This window comes from Tachysurus vachellii, chromosome 17, assembly GCF_030014155.1.
Source record: "Tachysurus vachellii isolate PV-2020 chromosome 17, HZAU_Pvac_v1, whole genome shotgun sequence".
Taxonomy (NCBI): Eukaryota; Metazoa; Chordata; class Actinopteri; order Siluriformes; family Bagridae; genus Tachysurus; species Tachysurus vachellii.
This window is the reverse complement of record NC_083476.1, coordinates 5,151,017-5,167,391: the sequence shown is the minus strand read 5'-3', so window position 1 is coordinate 5,167,391 and position 16,375 is coordinate 5,151,017. Positions and strand designations below refer to the sequence as shown.

Here is a 16,375-nt window from a genome sequence, read left to right as displayed (position 1 = left end):
TAAAAAAAAAACACAAATATTACAATCCTGTTTATTTTAAAAATCACAGGTAACTGAAGTTATGCTGCAACATTTTGTTGACTCCCACATCATTAGTATCATCTTTAATAATCGACAAGAAATGTTAATAATTTTAATTTATAACTGCAATCATTTTTAAAGTAGTAAGCTGGGGAAATGGGTCTAGAAGTAAATATCTATGTTAGACAGGATTAAATTGAGCTAGTTTTTTTTTAAAATTCTGGTATAATCATGCCTTATTACAAATAAAAGTCAACCTGTTAGCTCCGTCATAAATTAGTTTTTTAGCTAAGCCACATTTAGCAACACGATGATGAAACGGATGAACAGACATTCCTTCTTCCTTTTATCTCTTTTATCATTATTCCTCCTTTAGCTAATTTCTACCTAGTTGTTGATGGTTAGCCTGAGAAAGCAAACGCTTTAGTCAAGGACCTTGGTGTAATCCACGATTCTGGTTTATTGTTATATTCCAAAGTACAAAGCATATATAAATCCCACATATTAGCATTTGGGAATCATACCCTAAAGAAGACATTTTGTAAAACTGAAACTTTAACCACATGCAAGCGTTAACTATTTATGAAAATAGCGTTCTCACTTGTTCGGTCTTATTCAAGCTATATTAGCAGTCTATTTGGTTTATACGCTAAACGTAAAGTCTTGTTTATACCATTTCATGATCTAAAAAGTTTTGCTCTATATAATATATTTTGTCCTCCCTTTAAGACTTACAAAACAATGTGAAAATGTATTTAAGCTTTATAACCTTGTCTTGACTGTCTGACTCCAAAAACCATGTATGGTGTATATTATCATGTAAATCATAGACATTGCTAGTTAAGTCAGCCTTTTAGCTAGTTTTTTTTTAAGAATTTGATCAAAGTTGTTAGATACCATAACAAATGACTTCTAAACAATTCAGTTTGTAATCGGATCCCGGCTCCCAATACGTCCACGAAGCTATGTCGCGTCAATACAAAGAAGAGCAATTGTACAGACAAGTGAAACCATTTTAAAATAGCTAACAAAAAGATGTTAGTCTACAAAACAAAACGTCCTGAATGACTGATTATTTCTCCACCAATGCGAGTGAAGAGACGACCACCAATGGTCCACCAATTGGTGGTCCAAGAGACGTCTACCAATGCAGTGAAGAGACGACCGTGTAGGTAGAGTAGCGTCTAAGCATCGGAATAAGTGTGGAGTCTTTCATTCCAGACTTGCGATATCGTGGCTTTTTCTGTTGATATGAACTCGAGTGTTGTAGCTGAGGTGGAGGAACTATCACAGCCAACGTTTGTTCACTAACCAGTGTCCTCCAATGTTTCCGGGGACATAGTAGTAGGCTATACCTTATTTAGACTAATAAACATAGAGATACAGACAATGGCAGTGCATTACACTTTTATTACATTCGTTTTCTAATCCGGATTTGCATAATCTAGGAAGCATTGAGGCAAAACCTAACCCTGTTTGTAAAGCCAGTTTCATTTAAAGTGAAATACATCAAATTTACACAGAAGTGTTATTAATAATGTGCATGCTAAGTTTGGATATGGATAATTACAACGGTTCGTCAGTGCTACATTAACATTGGTAAGATTGGCTTATAGTCAGTGTTAGCGATACGTGTTATGATGCTATAAGAAGATTAATTTGGCTATAACTCTTTTTGTTCTACAAAATTTTGCTTTGTTCCAGAAATTTTTGTACATCTGCTTTCAACTTTGAGCTACATGTTAAAATGTATGCTTGAGCAAACGTCATAAATCTTATGACATGAGTAAAGAGCTCAGTAATTATTTTCTCAGCAATACCAAAATCATATTATCGCTATCACAACCTACCTTACAAAACCAAGTCAAGAAATCTGACTCAAATCTTTAGCTACATGTAATGCCTCTAATATTTGGTGTAGTATGAAGCTAAAATAAACAGTAAATTCATCTAGCCCACCTGATGTAATAACTTAATATTATTTAAGTTTATTCCTGTTCAAACCAATTCTGTTTTCAAGAGCATTAAGAGAATTTTTAACTGATCACCTATCACAGCACCAGCAGTGTTTGTACTGAACGTATGGCATGAATGTACAATTTCCCAGAATGGGTATCTGATCAGAGGAGCCAACAAAACACCAAATCGCCAAATGGCTGACGGAACTGTCTTAAATGGAAGCTCATGGCAGTTAACAAGAAAATCCTAGTATTCAGACAGGGGGAAAAACAACAACAGAATTTTACCACAAGAACACTAGCATTGGAGGGGAGGACAGGATTATGCTACGGAATTATTGAAACAGATCAAAAAGCGTGATCCTGTCGTCTTGTTTTCAAATAATTTACAAATTTAAAGGTTTTAAAAAGAAATAAATAAAAAAACAACCCTAAAGCAACCACAGCTATAACAAACGAGGGACTTTTATTCCTCGTGTCCTTTCCCCATCAGTGAAATGGCTTTTGTGATAAAGAAATTGTATTTTTCCATTTAAACTGACCAAATATTCTTGTGTCTCCTGTATTTTCACATTAATCTAAAAAAAATGTTAATCACAAATGCTACTTTTCGACCATAAATATTGGAACCTTTGCCTGATTTGCCCAAATCAGTTGCTTCTGTTAATGGTTTTACAGTGCATTTTAATGCTGCTAAATAGTACAATAGTAACTAGGTACAATCTTGGTATCAATCTCATTCAGCTGAAACCAAACTGGATCGGTTTTAACATTTACTGATCCAATCCATTGTCACGTTTGATTCAACGAACGAGAGACAATTTGACTTACAATACAGGGATCTTGTGACCGAGATACTCAGTCACTGAGATGATGTCAGGATCAGTATCAGGTTTCACTTGATACTAAAGTATTTGGTATCGATATCTTACACCGCAGTCCTGTTGAATACTCGAACCTGATTGGTCAGAAGGTGTTGATTAATTTTTCTATTAGATGTGTGACTAGTGGCCGCTCCTATACATAATAATAAACACTTGTTTTAATAGATCATTTCACAAACACTTGTAATGCAGACTTAATCAAAATGATTTAAGGCTAATAAACAGATTAAAACATGTTATTTAACAAAAGAAAAAGGTATAACTGTTGATAAACAAAGCTTATTAACAGAAGCTTTATGTAAGGAAACATTAAGGTAAGGAGTCTTCAGTTTCAGTGCTTTGTAACAGTCACTACATTTTCCACCATAGGAAAAACTTGGCGGTTTAACAGAACTGAGAATCTGTGGCTTTAATGGTTAAAGCATTGGGCTTTAACTTGTAACAGCATTAAGCGTACATATAAGTGGATAAAAATCATGGTGTTATTAATTATTAAACAGTAATTGATCTGTGATTGCTCCCAAATTCAGAATGTTAAAATTCCTTTAACAGCACACCCTGTTGTATTTTAGTCCTTAAATATACACCAAATACATGACGACATAAACGACCATCAAACAAAGCCAAGGAAACTAGTTTCAAGATGCAACTAAAAATATAACTAGAAATGCAGGCAACAGTACAACCAGATTATAACCCAGGCACCATTTTCAGTGTTCAATTGGTGTTCAATGCCACTCTTAAAGCACAATGAACAACTCAGCATAGTACCTTCACACCCTACACTGCCTCTCACCAGCAGGAAGCCAACGGCTGCCGACAAAAACAGATCAATCCACTCTCTTGACCAGAAAAGAAGGGAAGTCACTTGAGGTTCGTGAGTCATACAATGAACTGATCCGTTCTTACAGACTTTGACTTTCTGAACGTAAAAAAAGACAAAAAAAAAACACACATACTGAATTATGGGTCTATGAAATCATCTTGACAATTCATCTCCAAGCCTGAGTTTGTGAATAAAGAAAAATTACACCATAAAGAGTATGAACCAAATGGACCAAATTTGGCATGTACACTGCTCACCACTGACATTTCCAAAACCATTCATGTTTATCTTACTCTATAAATTTTATTCATTCCACACAAGATATTTTTCAGATGAATACGTGCATCCGAGTGTGCGTGGTGTCTGTTGATGGCCCGAGGATCCACACTGGGGTGTGTTTCTGCCTCGTACACACCGCTCCCAGGATAGGCTCTGAATCCACCACAAACCAAACCAAAATTAAGCAAAAAATTTATATGAATGAAGAAATACACATCCAATTAACCACCACCATAAAGCCTTGAAGCAGGAACAGGCTGCAGCCAGGGAATAAAATATGGCAAGTACGGAGCGCCCTCTACTGCCAAAGTAGTGCTAGTAGCACATATCTCTATCTATTCTTTAGAATTGAAGCTTGCACGTGGAAATGACAAATGGACTGAGTGTTACATAAATAATTTCCTTTAATTGCATAGCACAAAATCAGGCTACATATAATAATATTAACAACAATAACAATAATATAGTTACACTTGTCACGTGACACTGAACTTTCACTCACTCACTGATCTTTAGATAAGATGCAGCAGGTAAATAAACTCTGTCTTAAACTCAGTTCTGTTGTTTATTTAGACAAACAAATGTAAACAGTAACAGCTAACTTTCAGTTTATGTTAAACTTAACACCATTTACAATCTCAGCACACACACACACACACACACACACACACACACACATACACATACACACTCATACACACTCATACACACTCACACATTGACATTAACTCCCCCGAGTGACTTTAACGTGTCTTTACTCACTCATAATAAACAGTGTTATTATTATAGCATTAATGTAGCACCAGAAGCCACAGGCCCCAGAACACAAGTGTACACATAAATATTCTGTTTATACCGAATATTATACAACAACAGTACCCACAGTTAGCGAGTTTCAGACCAGAAAATTTAAGGTGGAGCGTTTAAAAATACATAAATTGCTTTAAATACGTAAAAATCCAACCGGAATAAACATCACAATGACACGAGTCTTGAAGCTGTTCATCAATGCGTATAAAATGCGCATTCACATAAATATATCCGTTTGTATGACTGCAACCTGCAAAACCTCGTTTTACAAAGAGCAGCATTTTACCGCCCTGTCTATGAACCGTGATTGCATGGCAAAAACAACTAATAAACAAAATGTCTTACGTTTAAATAGTTTGTAGTCCCGCGTTTCCACGTAATCCTGAGCTAATCTGTAGCATGCTTTAAAGCTTTTTGTGCCTCTGTTGGACTGAAGAGGTTTGTCTTCTTCTGTGTGTTTATGGCGCGTCGCAAACTAAATACGCAGAGCGCCACCTTTACAATGGAGCTTTATCCTTCTGCCTGCTTGGCCGTTCAGAGTGTCTTTGAATTAAAATATAGATTTAAAAAGCATTTAATTAATCATGCTAAATATAGTCATGTGCAATCATATTATTATATAATAAACCAAAGCCTAGCATTATTAGCATATTAGCCTATTAGCCTTCCCCATCCACTGTTCTGTAGTTTGCTGTAATGTTTGAGAAAAGTGAACAAATTGTCACACTATCACAACCATGTCACTAAAAAGCCATTTCTGTCTGGAAATGACACAAGTTAGACTTTATTATTTTGTTTTTTAGTGTGTTATGCATCAAGGTTAACTGCACTACATGGGGATATAATAATGGTAGCATTTAGCATCTTATCCTGTGGTATTATAAGTAAAACGTTCTAAAATTACAACCACAACCATTCAATTAACCTTTAAAACCTGTTTTTTTGTGTGTGTGTGTTTTTTTTAGTCAATTACCTGATTAACTCCACTTACCATGTTATGTAGTCAATTTGTTCAAACTTCCACAAAATCTTTCTTTGGTTTGAAATGTAGTTCAGCTGTAACATGAAATTCTCAGTTCTCAAATCTAAATTCTTAATAAATTCCAGAACTCGTAATTTAAAACAGGTGTTGCGGTTTAGCTTCAAGTACGTTAATTCACACATTTAATCATCTTCATTAACCATTTTATCCTTTAATGATGTACTAGTGTTGCCCGTTTTCATGGCGAAGTACATCATTTCATCGTCATAGACTTTTTTGCATATTGATTCAATCATCATGATTGCTTGCATAACAAAACATTATAAAGAAAGAATATTTTCTGAAGATACCCAGCCATTAGTGACTGGTTGTTTTTGAACATCAGCGATCGCAAATTGAGGGTAACACCTTCATTGGTTGTGAGTGAACCGGACATTTAATTATTAACCTCATGTAGCTAGCAGGAATGATGTGAGCTGAAGAGTGAGCTGCCAAAAAAGAGTCACCAGATTTATCACAATTTTTAATATAGCCACTTCAGCCACAGTGTTGGCAGTTCTTTTAAAGGGAAAGTAGCTAAAACATGCCTCAATATCAACAAAGCATTTTCCTTAAAAATCCCTAATTTCCCCCATTTTGATGTTTGATGTGAACATTAACTAAAACTCGACCTGTATCTACATGATTATAGGTATTGAACTGCTGCCACAGGATTGGCTGATTGGATAATTGCACAGGTAGTCCTATTAATGTGGCCAGTAAGTACATATAAAACAAAAGAAACAGGAGAAGAGAATGAAGAAATGCTGTAGTGATTTTATTATAAATGAAGAAAAATGAAAAGCGCAGGCTGTAATCAAGTGACAGATACTGGGTTTATTAATATTTAATAACACAATGGTATTAATAAACCAAGACTTGCTTGGTATAACTGTATTGCTAGTTATCCATCAAGTGGACTGTTCAACTGAAAAAAACGTTCCACTCTCATTAACACATGGATCTCCTACCAAAATCTATAAATAATTTATTGAATCTAGAAATAGACTGGAGCAACTTCCTTTTTCTAAGAACAGTTCTTTACCAGGCTGTAAAATAAGTCTGAGTTTAAAACAAAAATATTTTGTTCTTTTATGGCTAATTACCTGAATTTTGGGACAGTGCTGTTTAAACAGCAGCATTTTCACAGTAGCGTTTTACAGTTTTGGCTGTAGATCTACAGCATTAGCATTAACAGATGACATGATATTGTCAGAATCAGGTACGTAAACAATGGGCAACCTGAGTAACTACATGCAGTTACAGTGTTGTTGAAAAAATCTCGCTGTCTAGGCTTAAATATTCTATCAGATGTAAAGCCAGGACTTGCTGAACAACACAAACATGACAATAACTTGTCTTGCTATGTATAACTACTGTATGTTAGTTTAGCTACCACTTTAAATCATAGTCAGTATGATTTCTGGGAAACCAAAACATTGGACTGAGCAAGACCAGTTGAGCCAAGTTGATGGCTTAGCTCCATAAGTCTATTTTAGACACATAATCAAACCACAAAATAAAGCCTCGAGACACAACACAAGAAGTTTTACAGTAATAGAAACTGGTGAGATTTTATTAGTAGGACATACTTATAAACAAAACTAATTTGGATTCAAATATTTGAGTTCATTTTTATTTATTTATTTTTTTTGTAAATACGATCCACATACATCGATCCACAGTGGTGCTACTGTATTCCAAAGCCTGCTAACAAGGATCAGATGACGACATTGCTCGAAAACATCGCAACACACACATAATTATACACAGCAATAGAAAAATACAATACTAGAGACCATGTCAGTGGGTAGGGGTTACACACATTATAAATAAAGAACATCATAAAGCTGTTGAATCTTTGGTGATGGACGATGAGGGAAAGCAGGAGGGAAAATGGATGTAAAGATTGGAAGAATTATCAACACATTTTAAGAAGCAGGATGGATTCGGTCAAGGATTCCACTGCGAAATAAACAATATTATACCACAGTGCTGTTGAATTCTCAAATCTGATTGGTCTGGAGGTTTTTATTCATTTTTAATAGCGTAGCTTCTACAGTTCAGCTGCATGGTTTGTATTATTCTTGTGCATTCACGCTAATGATTTTTGCTATAGTAACAGGGACTTGGACGACATACTGAAGGAGAGGAGGTTAAATTTTTTTGGTCAATAGTGTCAATTTGTAAGTTGCAGTTATGGGCTTTCTCAAAATGTTTTGCTCTTATACTTATATAACTACTGTATAACAGAGACGCTGGTGATGAACTTATTTCACAGAAGTTCCACTACATTAAGTGTAACAATAAACAGATAAAAACATGAAAGTTCTAACAAAAATGATAACTGTTGGGAAAATTGCGAACATTTAGGAGGAATAAAATTTCAAAACTTCACAGTGTCCTGTCCTGGAAAATAACTCCACTTCTGCTCATTATCATAAACATGATGAATGGAGCTAACTAACCCACTGAAGAGCTAACTCTTAGTGCTGGTCCCAAGCACGGATATAATGGGAAAGTTGTGCCAGGAAGAGCATACAGCATGAAAGCTGTGCGAAATCAAATATACAGGGAACAGCTAAAAGAACAACTGCGGACCAGATGATCTACTGTCGTGACCATGAACAGGAAACAGCTAAAAGAACAACATTTTCCTATAACCGCACACCCCCAGCATGTTCGATTTATTACCGTAACGACGGATACGTACATATTTCTGCACACTTTTGACACAGTTACTATCCCAAGGTTTAAGGCATGTGTTGTAGACTGACTGACGTGCACCTTCGATCCAAATGATAGAACTTGTAGAGTTTATAGACGATTTGTAATATAGATAATATCAATTTGGATGACATTGTGTCTAGTTTGCTACATCAAGCCATACAGAGACCAAACGGAAACGGAAGAACTGTCAGATGTCCTAACATAGTGAAGTTTACGGAGCACCGTTTTGATCCTAATCAGTTTCGCTACAATTCGAAAATCTTTACTTTTACACGACTTTTATGTTAGAGATGTGTAAGTTTTCAAATCAAACTTAAAATGAAGTGTCCAATACTTACAAAAGAAGAGAATAGACTGGTCTCTAGAATTGAGTTCATGTAAAATATTCTTTATAACAATTAAACTTTTCCCATATATTATCTTTGTCCCAGTTACCAACCCTTGTATTTTATATCCTTATTCAAATCATAATCTTTTATTTATTTGTTTGTTTATGAAATATTTATTAATTATTTAAATATTATTATTATTATTACAATCTGAGGAGAGGCTGCATTGTAACACAGTGATTTGCTTAGAAAGACGACCAACCAACAACGTCTCGTTAAAATGTCAATTTTCTTCCTTCTCACAGTAGTGAAAATTATACACAGAGAAAACAAATGAGAAAAGTGGACAGTTTTTCATGCAGTCTCTTTTGTTTCATCCTAAAATATAACAGAGTAGAAATGAATAACACTCTTGAATATTTGAATATGTTGAAAAAAAAAAAACACCAGAAGGAGGTTTTGCTATAATGAGAGAAAATAACAGTAAAGTAAATGTACAACTGATTTTACATACATGATTTAAACACAAACACACACACACACATAGAAAATCAGAATCAAATCCTATTTAAAAAAGTGCCATTTTGTGCTTCAACTTTTGGAAAAAAATAAACATACAAAAAAAAAAACAGTTTAAGGGTCTGAAGAACTGATACATATTTTAAAATACTGGAGAATCACCATTTTACACAGCAGTCACAGGATAAGGCCTCTGGGAATTTATGTTGAATCTTCATCAATTGTGGAGTCATTGAAAAAAAACAAAAAAAAACAACCACATACAAAAAAATTCTGTGTTCACAAACATTGGCGTTTCATTCCAGCTATAGAAACATCTTCTGTTTTGTTCCCGAGACTCTCACAAAATTTTTAAAACACATGCAGGAACTCACGATGCACCTGATCTACAAAATGCCGATAGAATTTTATATATATATATATATATATATATATATATATATATATATATATATATATATATATATATATATATATATTATAGAGAATATATGTATATATATATATTTTTTTAATTACATTGATAATATTATCAAGTCATTGTAAAGAATTTATATTTTAGTTCCAGAAATATTTTTATTCCATTTAAATAAAGGAAGTTTAAAAAAATTCATGACGGACTACATAAACATTTCTTGATAATGGAATAACATCGAATGGCTTCGTAAAATCTTCAAGAGGGAAAATATGCTTGTTGTCGATACGCAGCAGAGGTGCCAACATTTCTAACAGGACAATCAGAAGAGACAGCTCTGTTTTTAAACTCACCTGTAAGCAACTGGTTCCTGGTTTGAACCTTGAATTCATAAGTCAGAGTAGATAAAGTCAGCGTGAATCAAAGATATTCTCTTCCAGTAGGAAATACACATCTTTCGTGTCCTTTCCCCTTCAGCGTACCTGTTTTGATTTGTGTTTGTTTTCACCTAAAAATAAATGTGTAAATGCTACGCTTTTGCTAGTAACCGAATCAATACATTCAGGAAACTGATTGAGGAAAACTTTTTCAAAAAATCTGCAAAATTTTTAAATTACAGCTAAAATAATCCAAAGGACAATAATAACATTCATTCATTCATTCATTCAGTCATTCATTCATTTTCTACCGCTTATCCGAACTATTCTCGGGTCACGGGGAGCCTGTGCCTATCTCAGGCGTCATCGGGCATCAAGGCAGGATACACCCTGGACGGAGTGCCAACCCATCACAGGGCACACACACACACTCTCATTCACTCATGCAATCACACACTACGGACAATTTTCCAGAGATGCCAATCAACCTACCATGCATGTCTTTGGACTGGGGGAGGAAACCGGAGTACCCGGAGGAAACCCCCGAGGCACGGGGAGAACATGCAAACTCCACACACACAAGGTGGTGGACGTTCTGTTAGACATCGTGTCTATGCTTTCTGTTGTAATGTGGAATTGATGTAGACATAACATGATTAAAAATTAATTTATATTCATATCTGGGACTAGTGTTTGAACTAGTTTATGATGAAAGTAATAAATAAAATTACTTTTAGTGAGTGCTGTTGCTATGGTAATGGTAAAACAATAGATGTTGGCACCTCTGACGCAGGTTTTTAACGTAATAACAGTTGCTTCTCCTTCCTCTTGCTGAACGCCTTCAATACCAATACTACTACTACTACTAATAATAATCTACTTTATATTTATATACATTAGGAAAAGAAATTCAGTGACTGCACAAATTTCAGACTCGGATCAGTATGCAAGCTTTAAAAAAAAAAAAAAAAAAAAAGTTTTTTTATGTACGTTTTTCGAAACTGTGCTGATCAAAATCTAACGAGTCCTCCTGAGGAGGGCCTGAGGAAATGTTCACAGATCAACATCAGATTGACCACAGGGCTTTCAAAAACTTGCTCTGATGTCACATAGCCTGTCTTTTGGGACAAGCATCACAGAAGGCCAGCCTTGGCTAACCAATGCACGTCCTTTGTATTGTATAACGTTTGTCACCGCATCACAGATGCAGGTTTAGAGTTCAGGAGTGTGTCCATGATTAGGCACTGATCCAGAAACCCTTTCTCCAAACCAAGGAGTGAGAAATATCGTTTCTATAAATCGTGTGGAAAAAATGGACAAGATACCTTTAAATACGTTTGGTCATATTTGGGGAGGACGGCAATGCCTGGAGTGTCCAGCAGGGGGAAGGTGCAGATTAACTGACAGGCATTTTACAGTGTTGTCATCTACGTCATGCTGGTGTTGAAGCTGGAGTTGGTACTGCTACAGCTTTCCTCATATGTAGGAGGTGGTTCTGAGTATCACAGGGAAGATAAAAGTAAATACGTTTATAAAAGTCAGAAATGTTTACTAGCTGGAAGTAGAACGTTAAAACTTGTATTTCTTGTTATTGCTCATTTATTTGGACGATTGGAGAAATGGCTTCAGGATTAGACGAATCAATACGAACTACTCAGGAGACTGCCTTTCACTGATGTGCATGATTCTCCTAAGTGCAATCTGAGCAGTAGATTTAGCAGAAGCGGTTTGGTAATGTCGTTTGTGAGATGTTACTCGGGCTGACTCAAGCAGGAACAATAAACTCAAGCAGTAACTGTCTAATTTGTTCAGATCGTCATTAGCCTGAGATGCATGACATCATAAAGCAAGAGTCATGAAACCAACAAATATCAATATATACATTAGTAAATAATCCGTCTGTTTTTGTTTGGTTATTTCAATTATTTTCATATCTGGGATGCAATTTGCATTAAAAATAAATCGCTAAAACGAACTTTTAGTAAAGGCTGTTGCTATAGTAACGGTTTAACCTTTAATTTCGGTGGGTTTTAAATGTAACAAGGTGCTTCTCCATCCATCGTCTAGTCGAACGCTTTCAAAACCAACGAGCCGAAACGGTTAAAGTTTTTTTTTTGTCTATATTTGTCGGTTTAGTATATTTATTTATTCATTTATGTTTATAACTTCCATGTATGTGGTTAACTAAACAATAAAAAATAGAAAGTTTAAAATGTAAATTTATATAAACATTAAGCCCGATTTATCCCTATTGAGTAGGTGAGTTCCTAAAAAAAAAATGACAAAGTTAATTAAAACACCATCTCATTGTGTAAAATGTAAAACAAACCACCTGCAAATAAAGGCTACTGTTTGATGCACAGTTGTGTTTTCCCTGTGTAAATCAGATCAGCAGGTCGTGGTGTTGTCACTCACCATGCGGATATTCCCAGCTGCTATAATCTGGAGGCAGAATGAGAGGGCAGGTTGTGGGCACAGGTGTGGCATTTCCGTCAGTGAAAAAGGGAATGGTGGCCCCTGTGGAGACACAGAAAAGCGGCGCCGAGCTTTCGGCTGACTGGCCTGGCTGACCCTGAGGAAGAGCTTGGGCCGGAGCGTGACTAAAGGCACCAGGCGACATGGCGATGGCCTGGCCCGAGTAGTCCTGCTGGGAGTGACTCTTGGTAGGAATTTCCTCGCTGCTTAGAGCTCCTGCACCCTGCACCTCGTCCTCGTCGTCCTCAGCCGGAGGCGCGCTCGGTACCACCGGTCCAGGGCTGACGTTCGGTACGGCGGCCATCGCAGCTCCGTGCTGAAGGGGGTTTGGCTGAGGCGGTCTCGTAGGGGTCAGGTTCACGGCGATGTTTCCGATGTAGATCGGCAGCGTCACCACCGTCTCAGGAGACTTTAGGGAAACCTTTCAGAATAAAAGAACGATAAAATAACAATTAAGTTATAGCTCGGTCAGAATATGAGGCAGGCAGGAAGTGTGAATTTTGGAAAAACATTTATGTTCTGCAGTTTGAACATTATATTGGACTTTTCCAAATAGATTCAAGCCATGTTTGTATGTGCTTTCCTGAGCAGTTAAATGATTTCAAAGCCTTCGAAAAAAATATAATACTTAATGCAATAGAGTACTTTATAGCTATACTGGTTTGAGCATGAAACCATTCCTGAAGTGACTTTCAAGTTGTCAGGTTGTGTAAATTCACAAATCTATTTGCATATCCACATTTATTTGCACTTTTAGGTCAGCAACTCCCAAACTGCATAGTCATCAAAGGTACACATGCAAAACCGGATTGTTTGCTCTTTCGAAAGACGAAATTATCGACAGATCCTGTGGCTCTTTACAGAAAGACAAGAAATGGCAAGATGGCTAAAAGAAACAATAAAATGAGTTCAATTTCAAGTGAAATGTATTTATAGTTTATTCTACTCATACAATTCAGATGGCCCAGTGTCTCTTAAAGCGAGGTGTGAGGAAGAGTTGAACTTACCTGGACAAAGTACTCGACATCTATGAGGCTGCAGCCAGCGAGGGCAGACTGAGGGAGAGGAGGAACGATGATCTGCTCTTTCCACTCTGCATGTTTCCCCGCTTTGACCCCTGCCCCCTCTACCTCCGCTATGGTCCTCAAATCGAACAACGGCCTTTTCATCTTATAGGTCACTTTCTGTATAGGACAAAGCCAGTCAGATAGGACAAGAAGCTGCACAATGATGTAAAGGCCATCTTCGATACAACATCCTTAAGACAAAACGATATCTACCTGTATGAGACTAGCCAGGATGTAGCCTGTGTCTTTGCCTGATTTGTTGTGGATCTCGGTGGAGAGTTTGATGATTTGGCCTGGAGTGTATCCTCTCAGGTCGCTGTGAGCCTTCAGCATGAGGGTTCCCGTCTTCACCAGGAAGTACGTGAACTTCTTAGTTGTGACAGCGCAGCTGGGTTGCTGGCAGAAGACAGCATCAGAAAATAGGACTGTGACTCAAAATAAACATTCCTTGCGTCTTTGACAGTGTATAATTATTAAGTACAGGCTTCCATAAATATTCACTCCCTTTGAACGTTTCCATATTTTTAGTCTAGTGATTGTTTGGTTGCTTCAAGCTTCTCCGCAGGTTTGTACTGGTCATGACATACTACCGATAGTACTGTTAAAATGAAGATTGTTCGCTGCAAACTCACAAGAGAATAAACAATGGTGAGCCATCAGTGGAACATGACAGAAAAGCGACAATAGTGTTTAGCATGTTAGTGAAACGTATGAAGCACGGAATGTGTCGCTGTAGTTCATAATAATCAATCACAGGCTTTGTTGCAAACCATGTTTAAGAACAAATTTTGGCCATCTGCCTTATGCATAAAACAGACAGTTCCGCTAGGATTATTTATTTATTTATTTATTGCTTCATTTTGTTGCAGCTTTAGAGATTAAAAATTTGTGATGCAACTTGCTGAGTTTTTTTTTCTGCCTTTTTTACTTGAATTGGTGAAATTGGAAGCACATTGGAAGGATTCTTCTTCCAAGCTCCTACCAGTGAAGACATATATAATTACTTCTTACAATAACTGTACTGTACAAAGTGAGCTTTGGCTGTAAGAGTGTTGTGAAAACTTCTCAGAATATAGTGGTGATTTAATGGAACGATCCCATTAATGAGCAAAGACTTTTCATGATGTTCGTTCGCTCTACCAGCCGAGCGTTATCTCGGCATGGAAAATTTAGGATCGCTAGTTTCGGTTGTTAGCCTCATCGTTACACTTAAAAAAGAAATAAATAAATAGATGCGATGACGCTTTACACCTTTACTGGATGCTCGAAGTTTGCTTTAAATAACCAATGCCTGATTGATATGTCCTGAGAATGTTCCTGGTTCCTCATGATGTTTTGTTCCGGTATTCCAACACGTGGTGTATTTATATTGAAATCACATGAATTGTTGAATGACTTCTAATGTCAAAGGATTAGAACTAATTTAGACGATTAACACCAACGGGGGTTAATAGTTTTGCAAGCCAGGCACAATGTAGTAAATGTTGTAAATTCAACAGAATGCTATAGCATGATGATTATAGCAGAATAAAAGTTAAAGGGTGTGAATACTTATGCAAGCCACTCTATAATTTAAGAACCAGACGTGCGTCGTGTAAAAAAAAAAAGCTTCTTATCTGTATGTATAGATCAAAGAGGTGACAGCTGTGCACACTAATTATAACAAGAAGACTTATGTTAAGACTTCTCACCTCTATATCAGGCAACTCATTGAGGTTCAAGACATTGAGTAGGTAAAAGGGTTTCTGAGACTTGTAGTCCTTAGAGAAGCGTGGCGTGTCTATTACAGCCCTGATTCTGTAAACGACCTTCCCGAACGGACCCTCGAATGAAGTCGGAGCGTGTGCTAAGAAGGATACAGTTAATTAATTGGGACATAATTTGAAAAAAAAACAAACAAACAAACAAACACAAAATCAAATAAAACAAATTAACATTCTGACTTTCTCCCATAAAAGATATGTGTATAAAGTAATCCCATATGAATATAGTCACTTAATACAGACATCTGCTGCATGGGTCTATTTACTGGTTTACTGAATTAAAAGAGATGGTGGATGTAGAAGCCTAGGCTCAGACTAGGACTAATTAGCCAGAGCTCTATATAGCACTGTCACTGGATGAGATCTGTGTGATTTAAAAGCTTTTTCCTCTATCATGGCAGGACAGTGACTAGCAGGGGCTCATTTAGTAGGGCTAATAATGGAAGCGGATGACAGAGACAGACAAGAAGACGAAAAGCAAAAAAAGCACACTAAGAGACACTGAACGGTGAGACACACCATACTTAATCCTGGATTTCTTTCTTTCTTTCTTTCTTTTTTGCAGAGAAATTAAAGAAGGGTACAATGATGAAATGCCTTTTGTGCTAATACGAACAACAATAAAGGAAAGAAAGAAAGAAAGAAAGAAAGAAAGAAAGACAATGTTCACATGGCTTGCTATCTAGATTATATTTATTATTATCATTTATAGGACTGGCAAAATCTTTGTTGAAATTTTCAATACATACCAAATATATCGAATGTAATTACATTCAAAGATTGAAAATATTGGAAATCTTTCCAAAATTAAGTTAGCACTTGTAGCAAATGCCTCAAAATACACAAGTTGTTTTAAGTTACTTTTCATTACATTTTAGATATGGGAGAGGGGGGAGGGGGG

The 16,375-nt window shown here is 36.4% G+C and overlaps 2 protein-coding genes across 2 annotated transcripts in view; both read right to left on the bottom strand.

The window, feature by feature from the left end:
* ehmt1b (euchromatic histone-lysine N-methyltransferase 1b) overlaps nucleotides 1-5,231 on the bottom strand; it is a 32,852-nt gene extending 27,621 nt beyond the window's left edge. The window contains exon 1 of the mRNA XM_060890238.1: nucleotides 5,124-5,231. The gene's annotated coding sequence lies outside the window, so the exon portion shown is untranslated. The remainder of the gene's footprint in view (nucleotides 1-5,123) is intronic.
* A 2,190-nt stretch (nucleotides 5,232-7,421) lies between these two features.
* arrdc1b (arrestin domain containing 1b) overlaps nucleotides 7,422-16,375 on the bottom strand; it is a 42,818-nt gene continuing 33,864 nt past the window's right edge. The window contains exons 4-8 of the mRNA XM_060890248.1: nucleotides 15,403-15,557; nucleotides 13,925-14,107; nucleotides 13,652-13,828; nucleotides 12,585-13,065; nucleotides 7,422-11,664 (exon numbers count right to left, since the gene is read on the bottom strand). Of these exons, the coding sequence (XP_060746231.1) occupies nucleotides 11,597-11,664; nucleotides 12,585-13,065; nucleotides 13,652-13,828; nucleotides 13,925-14,107; nucleotides 15,403-15,557 (1,064 nt within the window). The 3' untranslated portion in view covers nucleotides 7,422-11,596. The remainder of the gene's footprint in view (nucleotides 11,665-12,584; nucleotides 13,066-13,651; nucleotides 13,829-13,924; nucleotides 14,108-15,402; nucleotides 15,558-16,375) is intronic.